This window comes from Pseudophryne corroboree, chromosome 5, assembly GCF_028390025.1.
Source record: "Pseudophryne corroboree isolate aPseCor3 chromosome 5, aPseCor3.hap2, whole genome shotgun sequence".
Lineage (NCBI taxonomy): Eukaryota > Metazoa > Chordata > Amphibia > Anura > Myobatrachidae > Pseudophryne > Pseudophryne corroboree.
The window spans coordinates 679,602,318-679,622,579 of NC_086448.1; the positions used below are offsets into that span (position 1 = coordinate 679,602,318).

The following is a 20,262-nucleotide window of genomic DNA, read 5'->3' on the forward strand; positions in this document are numbered from 1 at the left end:
CAGCTGTTGAATATTCTGTGTCATGCTGTATCTGCATCTGAAATGCTATGCTACAGTGTTTTCCTAAAAAAAACTAACAGCATTTTGTATTCAGATACAGGTGCGGTTGAATAGGCATGCCGCATATCATTTTAATCAGCAGAGTCTGCTTGTTCATCTAATTCATAGTGATGCGCTAACAGAGTTGTACGGGACCTGTTAGCTCACTCTTTGGGCTAGATGTCTGAGTACACACCTGTAAGTGTGTGGAAAATGTAAGATTATGCACTTGCAGTGCCAGTTGGTTTGTTTAATTTAAAATTCTGCAACTGGGCACATTTTGTGCAAAGGTGTAAATCAGTACAAAATTAAAATCAGATTGTAATTAAAATCTTAGGCCACTTATGGGGAAAAATGCAGGATTTCCACAAGCGGAATTCCAAATGCGTAAATTTTACAGTGAGTGTGACCAGCATAGGAAGAGGACTATAGTCTGCCTCATGCAAAGTGCAGTGTATGTAACGCATCAGACATATATAAGGGACAGCATTCACGCTAAGCTGTTAAATGCGGCAGTAGGATCAGTCCTTCTGAGCTGAATGGAATTTTCTACCGGACGTGGGCATCATTCCACAATCCAAGCTCCCTGCTCTGTGGAGCACTGGCATAAGTCTGCGAGTCTTGGGAAGGGGCAAAATAACCTAGCACTGGCCCTGGACATAAATGTACATACTGGTCTCCTTATACACTCAATAGTTTATACAATGTTGCATTAATAATTAATACTATAGATGATCTATACTATAGGTTGGGTAGTGGAGAGGGTTTCCATGCAACTGAACACTCCACTGCCTTTGCCTATGACTTGAAATTAAATCTGTTCCCAAGTCCCATAGAGTTATATAAAAAAAACTGATAACCGAGGACCCAACGATCAATATTTTCAAATCCAAATGTGGCCCGAGTGTAATAGTAAGCAATAATTTGAAAATAAGTTTTGTACTTTAGCAGATGTGCATTTAAATGACTGGCCAAAAGTCAACAAATTGTCTTCCAAACTATTTGCTATAATGGACCATAAATATGCAACAGGACATGCATCAACTTACACAGTGTGGACACATAACTGCAATCATGTACCTATAATTTTGGGGGGTTTGTAAATAACTCCATCTGCTCCTTAAAATAAATCAACAATACAGAGTACAGAATATATTTAGCCAGGCCACTATGGTCACATGACACATTAATGCAAATTACTATATATACTACATATTCTAAAAATGTGGACTTAATCCAATTAACTCACCGCTCACGCAACTGGGGTGAGTTACTGTTGCAACGGCGTTCAAACATGGGTGAAGAAAATTGGAACTTGTCTCTGTCATGGTTCTATGGGGCTATAAACATATATCTATGGATCTGACAGTAACTTAATAGCGGCATAGAGTCGCACTTACAGTGGTGAGAACATAGTGAAAAATAGGATTGAGCCCAGTGTTTCTCAAACCCGGTCCCAACAATGGGTGTCTTCACAGTGTCCTCAAGAATAATTAATACTACCTGTAGATCTATTGTGTTCAGGGGTCGCAAAAACACACTATAGCGCATATTTTATCCACTTTTAAAGTCTGTAGACTCACTTTTCAAAAATGGGAGGGTCCCCGGGGACGCACTCCGCAGCAGCAAATAAGAGCGATTGCTGTATCCTGGATTTAAATAGAGGAGGTGGAGCCTTACCGCTCCACTCCTGTTCATGTGCAGTGGCTTCGTTCACAGGGTCCCACCATGATCGTGCGGCTCCCTGGAACAGTATGCAAGACTCCCAGGGAGGCTGGCAGGTATGTGTATGTGCTGCGCTTCGGGTGAGCTGGTGACTGATTGTGCTGGGGGGGAAGGGGCACTGGTGATTCTATGTGCTGCGGGGGAGCGCTGGTGACTATGTGCTGCGGGAAGGGGGGGAGGAGCGCTGGAGACTATATGTGCTGTTCTGGCAGGGGAAGTTAGGGGTGATAGCTGGTGACTATGTATATGCTGCGGAGAAGGGGGGGCGTGAGCGCCGGTGACTGTATATGTGTTGTGCTGGGGGAGAGGCGAGAGCTGGTTGCTTTATATGTGCTGGGTGGGAGGTTTAGATGTGAACGGGCTTCTACATCTGTCACACTGGGCTCCGTGGCCATCGCTGCAGCACCAGAGCAGGAAGAGGACCAGAGCTGCTGCACTATATGTCAGTCATCACTCCTCCCCTCAGCACCCCCACTGACACCCGTGATGACTGTGGGCACCCCCTTCCCTCGATTACACCAGCAATCACCCACTCCACTGACACATGCGATGACTATGGGCACCCCCTTCCCATGCAATCACTGTGGACACCACCCTCCCCCGCTGCCACCCGCGATCAATGTAGACACTCCACTGACACCCACAATTACTGTGTCTGGGGACGACGACTAGGGGTCTGAGATGATGGCTGCAATGTGTCTAAGTGGTCATCTGGTGCAATGTGTATAACGCACTCTACCTGGTGCAATGTTTATATGTGCTCTACATGGTGCAATGTGTCTAAGTGTTCTACCTGGTGCAATGTGTATAACGTGCTCTACCTAGTGCAATGTGTATAACGTGCTCTGCCTGGTGCAATGTTTATAACATGCTCTACCAGGTGCAATATGTAAAAGTACTCTACCTGGTGCATTGTGTATAACATGCTGTACCTGGGGCATTGTGTATAACATGCTGTACCTGGCGCATTGTGTATAACGTGCTCTACTTGGCACAATGTGTATAACGTGCTCTACCTGGCGCAATGTGTATAAAGTACTCTACCTGGTGCAATGTGTATAACATGTTCTACCTGGCGCAATGTGTATAACGTGCTCTGCCTGGTGCAATTTGTATAAGTCCTCTACCTGGTGCAATGTGTATAATATGCTCTCCCTGGCGCTAAGTGTATAACGTGCTCTGCCTGGCACTAATAACGTGCTCAACCTGGAGCAAAGTGTATAACGTGCTGTACCTGGAGCAAAGTATATAATGTGATCTACCTGGAGCAAAGTGTATAACGTGCTCTACCTGGAGCAAAGTGTATAACGTGCTCTATCTGGTGCAATGTGTATAAAGTGCTCTAATCTGGCGCAATATGTATAAAGTGCTCTGCCTGGCACAGTGTACATAGGAGGTTCTACCTGGTGCAATGTGTACAATTATTTATTTACTAACAGTTTCTTATATAGCGCAGCAAATTCCGTTGCGCTTTACAATTGGAAATAACAATGATATAACAAACTGGGTGATAACAAACAGTCATAGAGGTAGGAAGGCGGCACTACTGTGTGGTGTAATGTAAATTGGCACTATTATGTAGTCATGCCCCTTCCCCGTAAAGCCACGCCACTAAATTTTTGCAGGCGCGGCTTCATCGCGCACTGCCTATGGTTTATAATCTGGGAGGTGGAACACCAATTCACTTTCTGCCAAAGGGCACCAAAATGTCTAGTTACAGCTCTGGTGCAAGGGGTCCTGCATGCTACACAGCCCAGCAGCACTGTCACCCCATCCCCCCACCTTGCAACACTTTTGTAGTGTCCAAATAAGATTAAGATTAATAAGAACCTTCATTCCGATGGGACCCAGAAAAGGACCGGTAGGATGCCAATTTTTAAAAGTGAGGGGTCCCTGGGACCCACTTTTTTGGGGGCTCAGCGCGATCACTGAGTGTTAATCAATTAACACACCTACCAGCTAGAAGATCTGGAAAACATGCTCTGTTAGGATTCCATGAGGACCGGATTTGAGAAACACTGGTCAAACAGATGGCATCTAAGTTAAGGAAAACTGAAATATCTAGACTAAGCAGCATGTTATTTCCATCCATATTCTCTTACATATTCCATATTTTATATAACAAATGCATACTTTCCCATAAAGTGAAGACATATCACCTCACCTGTATATTAAATGCAAACATAAATAGTTTTTAGACTTTAGTTTCTTCCTTTAGAAGCTGTTACAAGCAAGAGGTAGAAAAAATCTGTAAAGTAGTTATAGAGAAACAAAAATAAAGCATTGGGATTTTGAAATACTGTATTGCTAGAACCAGGCATAGTAAACATTCCATCTCCTCTTTATTTCTTATATATGTGATTTTACAGTATTGAGAAATATGCCTCAGGCCTAAAAAGCTACTAAGGTACCTCAGGGGCACTCAAAACTCTTTACAAACCAGTTAGAGAGTTTAGCTGTTCTACTGTTTATTTCAAGTCCTGAATGTTGAAGAATAACTCTTTTGAGTCCGATAAAAATTATGAATTCAATAGCTATATGTACTTAGATTTACAGGCTACATTTTGTAGAACATTAATGAGCCCCCACAGAATGTTATATGTTTTAAAGATTAAGTGCTGCTTATTTTTCCAAAATCTATATAATTGTCAGATTCATGGTGTTTCATCTGAAGCTTTATAATTCACTGCTTTATCTTTTAGCTTTTCTTATTTATAAGAGTTCTGTTATACAACCAGTGTGCGAGTCTACATTTGTAAAGTATTGTGTTACAAGGACTACAGGTACGCGTGTTGTCAGATTCATAGCATACTGCAACTCAAATGCATAAGGACTCATGCATAGTGAGGACTTCTCCCAAGCAGGCCAATGGGAACTAAAATCCACATTTTTACATGCTAATTAAAATGAGCTACTTCTCATCAATAAGTATTAACTTATAATGGTCACAGATGGTCAAACGCAGGATTTGTAAGAGTGGGTATCTGCACATGTGATATATATACAGTATATTGTGATAGAAGCACTGGTAAAGTGAGAAATGGTAGATACTGTATGTCCCAGGTTTCTGGCCTATGTATTTTAAATCCCCAGGAAGATGTTTGTGGTTGCTCTGCTGAGAGCTGTTGGGCTTTTCGTAAAAGCCATATTTCGGTTCTTGGAATGTGGAAATGAGAGAGAAGGGAGGGCTCCATCCACAAGGCCCATTTCGGTTCTTTAGGCCTTCGGCCTGAGTACAGACTAATTAGTACCTGCACCTGTAAGATAAAAGCTGGGTCAGGGCTTGGCTCAGTGTCTCACTACCTGAGGAGACAGGCAGCAGGCCTGTGATGAGACACTGTGATTCACTGACTGTAAGTACTGTACATATACCTGTGTTTCTGGTAGGAACATTAGGTCGTATTACTCTCAGAGAGGGAATCAATTATGTATAGTTAGTGTCCAGATGGGCTAGGATTTACATTTATGTTTTTTTATACTGCACAATAAAACTACCCACGGATAGATTGCACAAAATCCTGGCAGAGGCGTAACTAAGGGCGAGTCGAGCAGGCCCAGCAGATGGGGGTGCCGCTGGTTAGGGCATCATGCCCACTCGCCCCCGCTATTGCTCTGCATGCCCCCGGGCTGTGCAGCGCCTCTCCTGCCCCTCAATGTGCTGTGTCCAGTCTCAGTTTGGTTTGTTAGCCAATCAAAGCTCGCGGACTGGCTCCTGATTGGCTGCCGATCCGCAAGCTCTGATTGGCTAATGAACCGGCGCCAAGATACCCGCCGCTGGAGACCGGACTTCATGGAGCAGCATTGAGGAGCAGGAGAGGTGCTGCGCTCTCCTCCCCTGACATAACAGTGGCAGCGGTGAGTGGGGGGGTTGGTGGTGGTAATGTGTATCTTGGGGCTATGTGTATCTTTTACTGTGTGGGGCAATGTGTATCTGTTACTGTGTGGGGCAATGTGTATCTCACTGTGTGGGGCAATGTGTACCTGTCACTGTGGGGCAATGTGTATCTGTCACTGTGTGGGGCATTGTGTATCTGTCAGTGTGGGGAAATATCTATCTGGCACTGTGGGCAATGTGTATCTTGCACTGTGGGGTAATATGTATCTGGCACTGTAGGGTAATATGTATCTGGCACTGTAGGGTAATATGTATCTGGCACTATGGGACAATATGCCTCTGGCACTGTGGGGCAATGTGTATCTGGCACTGTGGGGTAATGTGTATCTGGCACTGTGGGGTAATGTGTATCTGGCACTGTGGGGCAATGTGTATCTGGCATGTATCGGCACTGTGGGGCAATGTGTATCTGGCACTGTGTATCTGGCACTGTGGGGCAATGTGTATCTGGCACTGTGGGGTAATGTGTATCTGGCACTGTGGGGTAATATGAATCTGGCACTGTAGGGCAATGTGTATCTGGCACTGTGGGGCAATGTGTATCTTCACTGTGGGGTAATATGTATCTGACACTGTGGGGTAATATGTATCTGGCACTGTGGGGCAATGTGTATCTGGCACTGTGGGGCAATGTGTAAAAAGGGGACTCTTCCTGCGTACTGTGTAAAAAGGGGACTTTGCCTGCGTACTGTGTAAATAGGAGACTCTACTACCGTAATGTACAAAATTAAATGAAGGTGTGCTGAGAGACGACACAAGGAGTAGATGATAGTGTGCTGAGAGACGACACAGGGGGGCATGTGATAGTCATGTTGGCACGACCCATTTTCAGTAGCCATGCCCCTTCTGGTATGTGTCCACACCCATTTTTTCGGCGAAAACATAGTTGATTTTATGTAGGGGGCCACTCTTCATCTTGCCATGGGCTCCGAAAAGTCTAGTTACACCTCTGAATCCTGGACTAGTTTGCTGATTTCCTGGCTGGCGGGTGATTGGAGGTGCCCATCTACCGCAGGACAGGGCAGCCCTATCCTGATCGCCTGTAAACATATATACTTACAGTATATACTCACTTACTGTACAAACGAAAATATATATATGTATATATATATATATATATATAAGAGCAAAAATGACAGCACTCAAAACCATAGTACAGAATGAATAGATGGTGCAAGGCAGTAAAATAACATAAAGGCACTCGCTTTTCCAGCTCATTGGAAAAAGCAAAACAAGCCAACACTAACGGTTTAGATGAGAAAATGAAGAAGATTTATTCCATATCAAGGCGACAAGTGTACATACAGGCACAGCCCAACAGCTGTTTTAACCGATACAGGTCTTCCTCAGGGGCTGTGAAGCAACAATACCAACCACTTTGCTCCCCAAATCTAAAATTCTGTTAATTCTCTTCCTGGTAGCACTGTTATATAACTATGCGTTTTGTTGAGTATACTTTTAAAGACCGAACAGATGGAAATTCAATTAAGTGACAAAATTACTTTCAAGTCATAAGGCTTAGCAGACTTTATAACCAAAACTGTACATATCAAAACTCTCTAACTGTAATAAGATATAAATCCATTGAAAATGAATACATATTGTTTTTGCTTAAGTTTTCTATACTGTTATCATAAAATGTATTACTGTATATTTGATTATAAGGTTTCTCAATATTTTTATGCTGTGTTATTATTAGGCACTGCTAATGTGTATGCATCTCTCCCAAGGATCCCCTTACGTGAGTAAATTATTCCCAAGTATCCCATAATGCTTCTAAGTTTACACCAAGAATTTATTTTTTAAATGTAGAAAATAACCTCTACTGATTTAGTTACTAATACATTAAACTGCTTTACTAAGTTTAATTTAACATACTGAGGAAGCCCCTAGTGGTATCTCAGACTGTGTGAGACAATGTAGAGTAAAGGTCCGTACACACTATGCGATATGCTCCATGAGCGATAGCCATAATGTTTCCCCTCCCCTACCGGGCCATCGACATAGTGCATACACACCGTTCGGTATTGCAAGTGATATTATACTGTGACGTCATGCTGCGGCCATGCATGCAGTTTTGGATGATAAGTAAGATGTGAGCTACATGCATAGCCAACGGAGGGGACGATAACGATGCATGGGACCATGCATTGTTCATCGTCCGCAGCATACACACTGGGCGAAATCACAAACTATATCACTCCGAAGGCTGAAAACGAGCAATATCATGTGTGATATTGCCTAGTATGGACGGGCCTTAAAATACATGATCAATATCTTTGTACAATGGGGGTAATTCCAAGTTGATCGCAGCAGGATCTTTGTTAGCATTTGGGCAAAACCATGTGCACTGCAGGGGAGGCAGATATAACATGTGCAGAGAGAGTTAGATTTGGGTGTGGTGTGTTCAATCTGCAATCTAATTTGCAGTGTAAAAATAAAGCAGCCAGTATTTACCCTGCACAGAAACAAAATAACCCACCCAAATCTAACTCTCTCTGCAAATGTTATATCTGCCCCCCCCCTGCCGTGCACATGGTTTTGCCCAACTGCTAAAAAAAATTCTGCGATCAACTTGGAATTACCCCCAATAAAACAAACAACACATTCAAGAAAATGTTAACACAAACACATTTTTTTTTTAAATGCCTAAGAACATTGTCAACTGGTAGAAGTACACCTCCTTGATACCCATATAAGGAATAATTCTCCTGGCACCCAATGGCAGAAGACTTGAATTTCAGTGATTCTTACATGGGAGGCTTTGTTGTGTGTTGTGAGAATGAGTTAGTTGGTAATCTTGACACAAGAGATAACTCATCAGAAGTGCAGAATTTCAAGTTACTTTATATTGCTTAGGGGAAGAGGGATTTATTTTACAGTTATGCTGTTAAACATTCTACAAAATGATGTTGTTATTTTCAAACAACAAATCATTATGGAATAGTAATATTATTATTATTACTATTATTATTATTATTATTATTATTGTTATTATTATTATTACTAATATTATTATTTGTATTATTATTATTATTATTATTATTATTATTATTATTTTAGGCTTTCAAAATGGCTAAAATAAAAAACAAGTTGCAGGGCCGTTGGCCGTATTTCCACACCATTACAATGGCAACTTGCTCCCTCACTCCTAATTGAATTGACCCATTAAGCTTTTGGAAAAGTCAACAACAAAAGTACTTCAAAATAAAACCAATAAATACCAAATAGAGTTTTATATATCAGATTATGTGGTTATTTATCAACAGGGTATAAATCCATTTTACCAAGGTGTAACCTCACATCACATCTTTAAGTATTGCACTCATTTTATGCTGCAATATTAATATATAAAATAGCATATGACGGCTCTTGTCAGTGTACTCATTTTGGCTTCGGGTGATGGACAGATCTGTTTGGATCAAGGCATTCCTATGCATTCTGCAAAGGGCAAACAACAACAAAAACCACAGCATAGACTTTTTGCTTTAATAATTAACCAAATTGTGTTAAAATCAGGTAATACTTAAACAATAACCAGCATGACCAAATTTCTCTGTACAGTATGTTACAAAAAAGAAATAATGAATAACCCTCTTCCATTGACTTGGAAAATTTTTATTTCTTTTTTTACTTGACCTTTTAACAAACTCCCATTTGCGTTTCTACAATGGGTGAAATGTGTGCGGTGCACATGGGCCCCTGGGTCCAGGGGGGGCCCACACTGCACACATTGCACCCATATTTTAATACTTACCTCTCTGGAGTCCAGCGTCGGGCACTGCAACTGCAGCAAAAATCACAGCCAAAATGGCCACCGAGGATGAGTAGTGATTTTGGTCTCCGGAACAGCGCAGGTGCCGTATTTGCAGAAACTGCTCATGCGCTGTAGACTCTGGCATGATGCCCACCCGGAGTCTACACAGGGGACTCCTTCTCTGTTAAAACGCCTGTGCAAACCCCTGTTGTCTAGAGTATATGATTAATTACGTAACAAAACTATTTTCATTTGCGATAACTGTCCCACTATGATTTACAATGTTCACAAGCAAATGTGAAATGGTGACTTTAGTAATGTAGGGGCAAACTGATTCAATTGTGTAGACTGAGACTGCAATGTAGCTACAGCAAAACCAAACTAACACTAGCCATTCAATACTTACATACAATAAAAGACTAATGGGGAAATGTAGAGAGTGGAGAAGTGGGTATATGGAGGAGTTTTCCATAGCAAATTATCATCTTCTAGGTAGAATTAGTAAATACATTCTAAAAATGCTACGGATTGTTTCTGTGTTAAATTTCTCCACTTGTCCACTTCTTCATTCTTCAGAAGACTTGATACATTTCGCCCTATATGTATACAATGCTCCTCAAAAAATACATACTGGTATATTTTTAGTTTATCATATGAATAATTTTAAGAGCCTGAATTGGCCTGCACCTTGGGGTTTTTCCTTAAAACTTCCATAGCCCTCTGTAGCGACTCATATCAGGCTGTTGACTTTGGTGGCTAAATCAAGTGCCCATGAAAGATGAAAACTAAAGCCTTCAGCAGAATCAAAGCAAGAATGAGAAGATTCAGTTAACAGACATGGCGAATGACATTCAGGTAGTTATACCACTGGCATAGCGTGGCAATTACCAATGGCTGTTTTAATGTTGGTGGGCAATAATGCATCATTATGCCTTACAGTAATCACACACTTTCTCCGCCAGCAGCTAAAATACTTTTTCACATTTTTTATGTATCAATAAGATTGTAGGTTCATTTGAGCATTATTTTTTTCTTCTGCTTCATGTCATTGTACAGTGCTATGTAATATGTTGGAGTTTTCTAAATAAAGAAGGATAATAATAGGATCTATGCGATAACTGAAAATGCATTTAATACAAATAGTCCAGTACTATGAAAAAACTAAACACTCCAACCTAAGACGAAATTGCAGCCATGATTCAATGTTTTAATACATAATATCTAGTGATTCCATTCACAAGTAAATCAATAACAGTTAATGAGATTGGAAATTCCATTAAAACATTCATTTCTTAGGCATTTGTGGGCAATGATGAACAATTATCTTTTATAACCATACATTAATGCAATGGAAAGCGAAGAACAGAAATGTTCACTGATTTAATGCTTGCACATTCAGTCCATTCATCTATGAAAGGTAATATCTTAAACACAAGTCATATCCGACAACATAATAGCATGTTTTGGAAATAGCTGGAAAGAATATCTAAAACATTGCAAGCCTTGTGGGTAGGCTTAGAAAAACTAATACCTATGGCTTATAATGTAACACAAAACTCCCAGACCATGGTGCAGTGCAGTCAGTATCGAATGAAGAATCAGTTATTAAAAAGGAATTGATATTATTTGCATAAGCTGCTGAAGACTAGTTACAAATGTAAATGTTAAAATAAAATCCCATTTCTCTGTTTAGGACCCGTTTTGCAGCCACGAGATCTTTCTCAAGTAACCTTCAAGCACAACTCCACATGCTTTCATTACCCTGAGAGGTAAAATATCTGTATGGGTAGAAAGTGAAGGGGATGTGGACTTCATTCTCTCCTGAAGGAGCTTAGCTCACAAAATCTAGTGCTACTGGTTCTTTGAGGCTCACCATAGGGAGCGATGTAGACCATTATTTTCTCTCCTACTGATGGCAGGGGTCACGCTCCCTCTCATCGACGAGACTAACATCTGCTAGAAGTGTCAAAATAAAATTATACTGCCATCATTTTTATGTGAATAGACATTTCATAATACAGAGAAATTCTGCACGAACACAACATTCCAAAGTGTTACACACCACACTCATTACATATGTTAAAAAAAAAACCCAGCGCAATCTGGACAGGTCTTTTATATTCTTCCTTAACCGTTTCATTTATCTAAATTCGTCTGACACCTTTGTCAATTTCTATTTTGGATGTATTCTTAAGCCAGGCGCTGTAGAACTTGATGTTTAAAGTAGACTTTTATTGATTAGTGGCTGCTATTTGATAGCTGGACAAATGTCAGATATGGTACCTATCCCTCAAGCTACAAGCATTACAAGTTAGGTGTCTGAATGAGTTTGTCCAAGCTGTTATCAGGACCTACTGCTATTTAAAACAGTGACAAGCCCGTATCACAGAATTCACTGTAGAACTTAAATCAGTCTTTGTTGTGCCATTTTAATGAGTCTACATCACAAGATTGTAGTCATTTTAATTTATTTGCAGAGAAAAAAACAACAGTGTGTAACAAATGACTATATAAAGTATTGTGCTGTTACTGTACTGTACTACTGTAATGAGTATCTGTATGTTTTTATAAATAGTCTAATTTGTTCCTAACAAAAGTATGTTGCATTTACAGTAACTGAAAAGTCATTAATATTTACCAAGTACGCACAAAGCAACACTATGTCTGTAAGCAAACACTGTAAACATGTAATAAAATATTTTATTTACTAGTTGTACAGAAAATGATGTACCGGAACATAGGTATTGTGTAGTAAAAATACTTACCTTTTCCATATTATACATAACTGTACTAACTGGCGCTAGATTTTCTGAAATTGACATTTACAAAAATATTGATACCTGTGGACAAAAGCCTGTTCATATAGCATCATGCTTATAATGTACTGTAGTCAGATGGAAAACACTAACAGCATAAACTCACATTTGAAAGAAATGATTAAAACTAGTTTGTTGCAGGTATAGTACTTTGTGTACTTGCTAATACTGATTACATCTTTTTACAGGCTGCAATATTAATGAACTTAATTAAACTAAAAAAGACTATTTCTTATATTTAACCACATTCATAAAAAGTAAATGGGTTTTTTTATGAAAAGGGTATTTTATGAACAAAAAGTAATGACCATAGTCTATCTAATATATCACAAAGTAGAATGCACTGTTTCCAAATGTGTTTTTATGCATGAAACTGTGCTGTGAAAGCCACTAGCATTTATCTGGCATCACAATAATTTGCAGTAACAGAAAACTAATTACTAAGGTTAATTACCTAAACCTTTGCAAGTGGATAGAATGAGGATCATCTTAGCTAGCCTAGAGATGCAGTCTAACTGTATTCAGTAATGCCCGGGCATAATACAGCAATACAGTACACAGCTTCAGCCTTGTGTTAAGTAAGACCAAATATGAATAATTTTCAGTAAGGGATTTGCAGCTATATTGAAAATAATTAATCACAATTGTATACAGCAATTACAGTGAATGACATCTGAACAGTAGCAAGTCCATTTGGAAGACCCAGCAATGCCAAACTTTTAATGACAGCCACTTTCCCTGGCACAGTTGTGAGTCTGGAAGGCTGCCTTTGTCGTGTAAGTGTTTTGTGCTAAACAAGCTATTTTTATTCATGCACACAGCCCTCATCACATCAGTGCAGTGGAGTGTAATTCATGCATAGAATCGCCTGCTGCTACTGTGCACTAACCTAGCACTATAACCCCAGCTATTAAATCATATAAACTCCAGTTACAAAACTCCGGGCAACTCTAATACCATGGTGGTAATCCCAACTACTGGATCGAATGATAGTAATCGGTAACTCAAACTACGATCATGCCCAGGTTCATGTATACAGTACACTGCCAGTAATAATATTTGCAAACAGAGACATTATTACAGCAGGCACCAAAGTCAACACAATGCATATTCACTATACAACTTGTAAACATCACTGGTTTTGTTTTGTAAACATAAAGTACTCAATGAAACATCAGAGGACATGTGATTGCCAGAACAATACACAACTAATTTTCTATTGTAAACGATACTTCATTCAAGGTCATCTTTATGGAGTAAAATACAACAAAAGCAGCACAATAGCAACAATCATGACGACAATTCCTAGCAGATAACTGCAGTAAATAAAACACTGACAATAGGTGATCTCTGAGCAAAGACCATGGCAAATGTCACAGTAAAGAACTCATTAGGATGAAAGTGAGACCTATGGTCTGGATAAAGTGTGTGTCCCCAATGCACAGGGCTTCCAGCACATCAACTCTAGAGTCCATGGCAGAGTATCAGAAGCTGGGAAGCGATGTTAGTAAGGATACAGTGCATTGCTTTGTGTGCATGCATAGGAAGAGAAGCAGGGCGGAGAGACAGCAAGCAAGAGAATAAAACAAAAAGACACATGAAATCACCTTGTTACAATAGTAGGGGTCCAAACAGGGGGAAGGTCCCAAACAGGGGGTGTCAGGAGCTGCAGCGGACTGTGCTGGTGGTGGGTAAAATCTCACATCCATTGCACTGTACACATCAAGGAAACTCCAGTCTTGTATGTCCAATAGCAGGAAAACAAACAGTGATGCAGGACCCAGCCAGAGGTATATCACATAGATAACAACAGCACCTTGCTCCTTCACATCCGTTTGTGGTTTGCAGACAAATGACAAAGCTACATATGTACTGTAATTCAAAAACTCCTCCAGCAGCCTGCACCGATGAGTCCTGACACAGTCTATACTCTATAGGGCTCTATAGAGCAAGTCAGGTAACAAAGTAGTGAATGTATTCTTCGCAGCAGTTCTCCCTTCTCTGGACGCTGCGTTCCGGGTGTTTCCGCCCAACTGAGTATTTCTTTAAGTTGCTGAATTGTTGTTCTCCTGTGTAGCAGGGGAAAGGGACCTAGAAGTGGCACTGTCTCTCCCCAGCCTCTGGAATGGCTGCCCCGTGCTCTGCGAGAGGAGGAGGGACAGTCACAGTGTATGTATGTACATGAGAGTGCTTCTAGTTATGAGACACGTTGGATCTGTTGACCTGAACAGCGCCATCTACTGGTGAAAGGTAACTTTCTCTTTGTCCTGAAAAACCATGCGTTTCAGATTACCTATTTCACAAATAATGGGATCGTGTAAATTACATTTGTATTTGCTTAAGCGCTTTGCATTTTTGAAGTTTGCGTGTTTCCATGGAAGCATACATACTCTAAAATATACAAATTGTCACTCCTCCGTGTATTCTAAAATAGTTTGATTTCTATTATTAAGCAGTTTTTAGTAAATGTTAACACATTTTATTTTGTGACTTGTATACATTGGCTCACATACAGATATTAATAAAATACATATGTGGACATGATTACGCTCTAATACTGACATGATTAAACAACAATATTTATATATTTTTTTCTTTAAATAATGTGTGAAATAAGCAGAACACTAACCTCCCCAATTACCTGTCACCTGCACATCAATAGCCTGTTTTAGAGTTGGACATAGGCAAGGCCGGTTTCTCCCGGATGGCAAAAAGCCGGACAAACTTTGGGGGTAATTCCAAGTTGATCGCAGCAGGAAATTTTTTAGCAGTTGGACAAAACCATGTGCACTGCAGGGGAGGCAGATATAACATGTGCAGAGAGAGTTAGATTTGGGTGGGGTGAGTTCAATCTGCAATCTAAATTGCAGTGAAAAAATAAAACAGCCAGTATTTATCCTGCACAGAAACAAAATAACCCACTCAAATCTAACTCTCTCTGCAAATGTTATATCTGCCTCCCCTGCAGTGCACATGGTTTTGCCCAACTGCTAAAAAATTTCCTGCTGAGATCAACTTGGAATTACCTCCTTTGTCCGGCTTTTTGCTATCCGGGAGAAACCGGCAGAGTCTCGCACACAGAACGGCTTTGTGCCGTGTGTGATGCTGTGCGCATGCGCAGCATCAGACACGGCTTGAGAAAAAACCGTTGTGTGTGAAAGCTCCCCTTCATACACACGGTTTACTGGCTGCAAAGACGGCCCAACGCCGGCCCGGCAGCCGGACCTTCCAGTGGATAGTTCCGGCTGCAACCCGGCAGCCGGGCTGGGACCGTGCCGTGTGTAAGGACACATTGTGCTCAGTGTGTCTTTGCATGACGGCAGCGGTTAAAAGCCGGCCGGGTTTTTGCCGGGCGGCGCCAGCTGGCTAGTGTGCTACAGCCCTTAAGGGCCGTATTCACAGCACGATTTGGGGAGAGATGTGTGCTGAGCGGTTCGCTCAGCACACGTCTCTCCCCCCCACTTAGCACGGCGCGATGTGTGCTGAGCGTGCGAGGGGAGACGGCGGGGGGGGGGGGGGAGTGGGTGCTCATTTTCCCCAGCAGGTGAAGTGAGCGACCTGCTAGATTAGCACCAGTCTAGCACCAGCGATAGCGATGTGCGGGGCTGCGCATCGCTATCGCTGTGAGGGGTACACACGGAGTGATCGCTGCTTAAAATCTAAGCAATCTAGTCAGATTGCTTAGATATTAAGCAGCGATCTCTCCGTGAGTACCCCCCTTTATTGCACATGAATCCTAAATTGCACTGCAATTTAACACCTGCCCTGTTAGCCCTTCACCTTTTAGATTGTAAGCTTGAAAGAGCTGGGCCTTGTCCCCTCATGTGCCTTTTTTTCTCTAAGACTTATACTCTATACTTCCTTTTATGATGGATGGCGGTCATTAGGTCAACATGAGTTAGGTCGACATACTTTGGGTCGACCACATTTGGTCGACATGCATTAGGTCGACATGATCACTAGGTCGACACGGTCATTACAGATGGGTCCATGTTTATCTTGACCTTTAATATGATTAACTGAGACTGGGCAGTCGGACTTAATCCCCTGCTGTAATGACTTAATCCCCTGCTGTATTGTTCTCTGAATTGTATTGCATCTGAGAACAATAGAAGAAGGGTTTATGTTAATAAATCATGTTGTGCCTAGGCGCAGCAAACTAGGCAAGATAACCGTGGACCCATCTGTAGGTCGACATGTACTAGGTCAACATGGAAAAAGGTCGACATGAGTTTTTCACAATTTTTGTCATTTTTTTACCTTTTTCATACTTAACGATCCACGTGGACTACAGTTGGGAACGATAACCTGTGCCGAGCGCAGCGGCAGCGGAGCGAGCCACCTTGCCTGAAGCATAGAGAGCGAAGCGAGTCATGCGAGGGTACACGGTGCACTAATTTGGGTTCCCGTTAACTTTACGAAGTAAACGACACCAAAAAAAGTAAAAAAACTCATGTCGACCTTTTCCCATGTCAACCTAGTACATGTCAACCTAATGACCATGTCGACCTAGTGATCATGTTGACCTAATGCATGTCAACCTAACGTGGTCGACCCAATGTATGTCGACCTAACTCATGTCGACCTAATGAACCACACCCTTTTATGACACCTAACCCCCAGTTTTCTGCTTATACCTTGTGCTTGTCCTATATTGTCTCAAATTGTATGTACTTTATTTCTTGTTTTGCTCATTTTTCTCTTTAATGGGCGCTGTGGATCCCTTGTGGTACCATATAAATAAAAGATAATAACAACAACAACAACTATATGGAGAGGCGTATAAGCGGCATGCAAGCACAGGTATACTATGGGATGCAGGGCCGTGGACAGGTCAGTAGGGTGTGGAGATTGGGGGTATGGCCAAATCCAGGATGACCTCAATAAAAGCCCTAAAAAATACCACTGCATAAAATAATACTGTAAACCTCAGCAACTGTCCCGAGGCCACGCTGGGCCCCTCCAACAGGCCCGGACCCAGGTAATCAGCCCCCCCCCTTCCCTTCCCCTCCCCTTCAGCGACTCTAGTAGGATGTTGTCTAATTTTAATTAGCTACATTTTCTATTATAAAATGGCCAGTATGAAGGAATGGAACAGTCACAGGTGCTATATACATATAATTTTTTTTATAAATATCAATAATGACTTAAACAGTAAGTAATGTCATACGTTCCTTATTGATGTGCGTGGTATCCTTGTAATCTTTTTTTTCCTGGTGGCTCATTCGTGTCACTGGTACAGGGGGCAATATATGTGTATAAACATCACTGGTACAGGGTTTTTTACGTGTGTAAGCATTACTGGTACAGGAGGCGTTACGTGTGTAAGCGTCACTACTACAGGCGGAGTTACATGTGTAGGTGTCACTACTACAGAGTTCATTGTGTGTATGAGCGGCACTACTACAGGGGGCATTGTGTGTAAGTGGCACTACTACAGGGAGCATTATGTGTATAAGCGGTACTAGTACGAGTGTAAGCGTCACTGCTACAGGGGGCATTTTGTATAAGTGTCACTGCTACAGGGGGTGTTACATGTGTAAGCGTCACTACTACAGGGGGTGTTATGTGTGTAAGTGGCACTACTACAGGGAGCATTATGTGTATAAGCGGTACTAGTACGAGTGTAAGCGTCACTGCTACAGGGGGCATTTTGTATAAGTGTCACTGCTACAGGGGGTGTTACATGTGTAAGCGTCACTACTACAGGGGGCGTTATGTGTGTAAGTGGCACTACTACAGGGAGCATTATGTGTATAAGCGGTACTAGTACGAGTGTAAGCGTCACTGCTACAGGGGGCATTTTGTATAAGTGTCACTGCTACAGGGGGTGTTACATGTGTAAGCGTCACTACTACAGGGGGCGTTATGTGTGTAAGCATCACTATTACAGGGGACATTGTGTATAAGCATCGTAACTACAGGGCTCATTGTGTGTTTAAGCGGCACTACCACTGGCGGCATTGTGTGTAAGCGGCTCTACTACAGGGAGCATTATGTGTATAAGCATCACTGCTATAGGGGGGCATTATGTGCGCTGTCCCTTTGTAAAGTATGGGAGGGCGCAAATTTATAGTTTTCAGGGGGGTCCGAACACCCTAGCACTGCCCCTGCTGCACTCATTGCCATGTGATGTCCCACAAGGTTCTATACTTTCTCCCATGTGTTTTGCAATATACATGCTACCACTGGGTGAAATAATCAGGCACCATGACCTGGTCTACCACTGCTATGCAGATGATACACAACTGTACTTGTCCTTTGCTCCGGGTACTGAGACCTCAATAACAACCCCAAATGGCTGTCTAGCTGAGCTTCAGGAGTGGATAATAGCCAGTTGGCTGAGAATGAATTCTGATAAATCAGACGTCCTTATAATAGGACCTCAACATCAAAGGAAAAGACTGCAGCATAGCCAAGCAACTGGATTGACAGTTGAGGAATTACAAACTACTGATCATGTGCGTAATGTTGGTGTTGTACCTGGATGGTAGCTTGACACTTAAACATCAGATATCAGCCACAATCAAATGATCATTGTTTCATCTGAGGAATATAACCAGAATCAAACACTTAATTCCTTCTGAAGATCTGACAAAAGTCATACATGCATTTGTATGATCTTAATTTGACTACTGCAATGCCCTCTACCTTGGCTCCCAGCAAAAGAATTGCACCAATATAACACTCTAGAGTAAAGATCTTATCTTAAGCGCTTAATAACGATTCCAGCTGTGCTTTCCAAAGGAAACTGATCAGCTAATCAGTAAACATAGAATCCACACAAAAAAAACCTTATAGAATTTTCACAGCGCCGTTAAAATCAGCTCCACATTAAAACACCCTGTAACTTTCCATGCAACAGATTAAGAAAAATTCTGTTATCTCAAATCTGGTACTTTCTATTTTGAATGAAACTTCCAGACATAATATATTTCGAATACACACTGTCCTCCAAAGGAAAATCCAATGGGGAAAAGGTTTCAATGTTTCAAAAACCAAACAATGTTCTGAATCCACAAATGCACAATCCAGGCTCTCCAGATCCAAAAAAAAATTAAAAGTTTATTTATAATCCACTATTACAAACATCTAAAACGACTTTCCGGTATGCAGGCAGTAATAAGCAGTTACAGTTCGGTAATAAACTTTTTTGATCTCACCGGACCTCCAGGACACCAGCGTTTTTGCCGTGCAGGTATTTCCCCTTTATCTGGTTTTAGCTGCCAGAAGTTTCTTGCAATCACGGGGTAACCTTACGTCCCGCTGGGCTCCGTCCTGACGTTTACCGTGTTAACCGCTGTACTTAGCTATGTCACTGCGGCTTCTGCTCCCGGCTTCTTCCCTCATAAAATAAAATAATGACCGAAATCACTAATTAGCCGCCGACGCGTTTCTACCCTCCAAGCGGGTCTTTGTCAAGGCATGAATGATTCCGGTCCGATCACTATTTATGCAGTATCCTGGAAATCCGGTGGTCTAATTACACATGGATTCATACAGATTCAGGGCATTTAAACATGTTCCTGGGCATTTTAAAGACACATTACCCTTATAAAGGGTTTTTAGTATATAATACATAAACTGAAATGAATCCTCCCACGGTCTACTTTCAGCTGCACTCATCTGTATAAAATTTTATTTCTGTTAGACATTTCATACCCCAAATGGCTTCATATTTTTCCTTACACACTTAATTATGCAGCTTTTCGGTGCATAATAAACCCTACATCTCCTCCCCTTCGGCTTTTTCACTAACATAGATGATTAAACTGTGCATGGAATAAAGCCTCTAATTGTGATGTGTATGAATCTATGTCTTTTCTTTATATGTGTGCTAAAATGCAGTGTTCGTGGAAATACTTATTCAGAGGAACCACTTCATCTCAAACTCCCCATTCAAGCCATTCGGTTGTAGCGTTTTTAATTCATAAATCCACCGCATCTCTGCTCGTGCCAGAGATGCGGCGACATCATCTTTTCTCCAACTTCCCTTTACCTGTTCTATCGCTTTAAAGTTAATTATACTA

The 20,262-nt window shown here is 41.4% G+C and overlaps 1 protein-coding gene across 3 annotated transcripts in view; it reads right to left on the reverse strand.

Moving 5' to 3' along the window:
- The window catches only part of TOX (thymocyte selection associated high mobility group box), a 367,184-nt gene extending 352,755 nt beyond the window's left edge, over positions 1–14,429 (reverse strand). For all 3 annotated transcript variants that reach the window (XM_063923770.1, XM_063923769.1, XM_063923768.1), the window contains exon 1: positions 13,840–14,429. In XM_063923770.1, the coding sequence (XP_063779840.1) occupies positions 13,840–13,941 (102 nt within the window). In that variant the 5' untranslated portion in view covers positions 13,942–14,429. The remainder of the gene's footprint in view (positions 1–13,839) is intronic.
- Between the last annotated feature and the right edge of the window lie 5,833 nt (positions 14,430–20,262).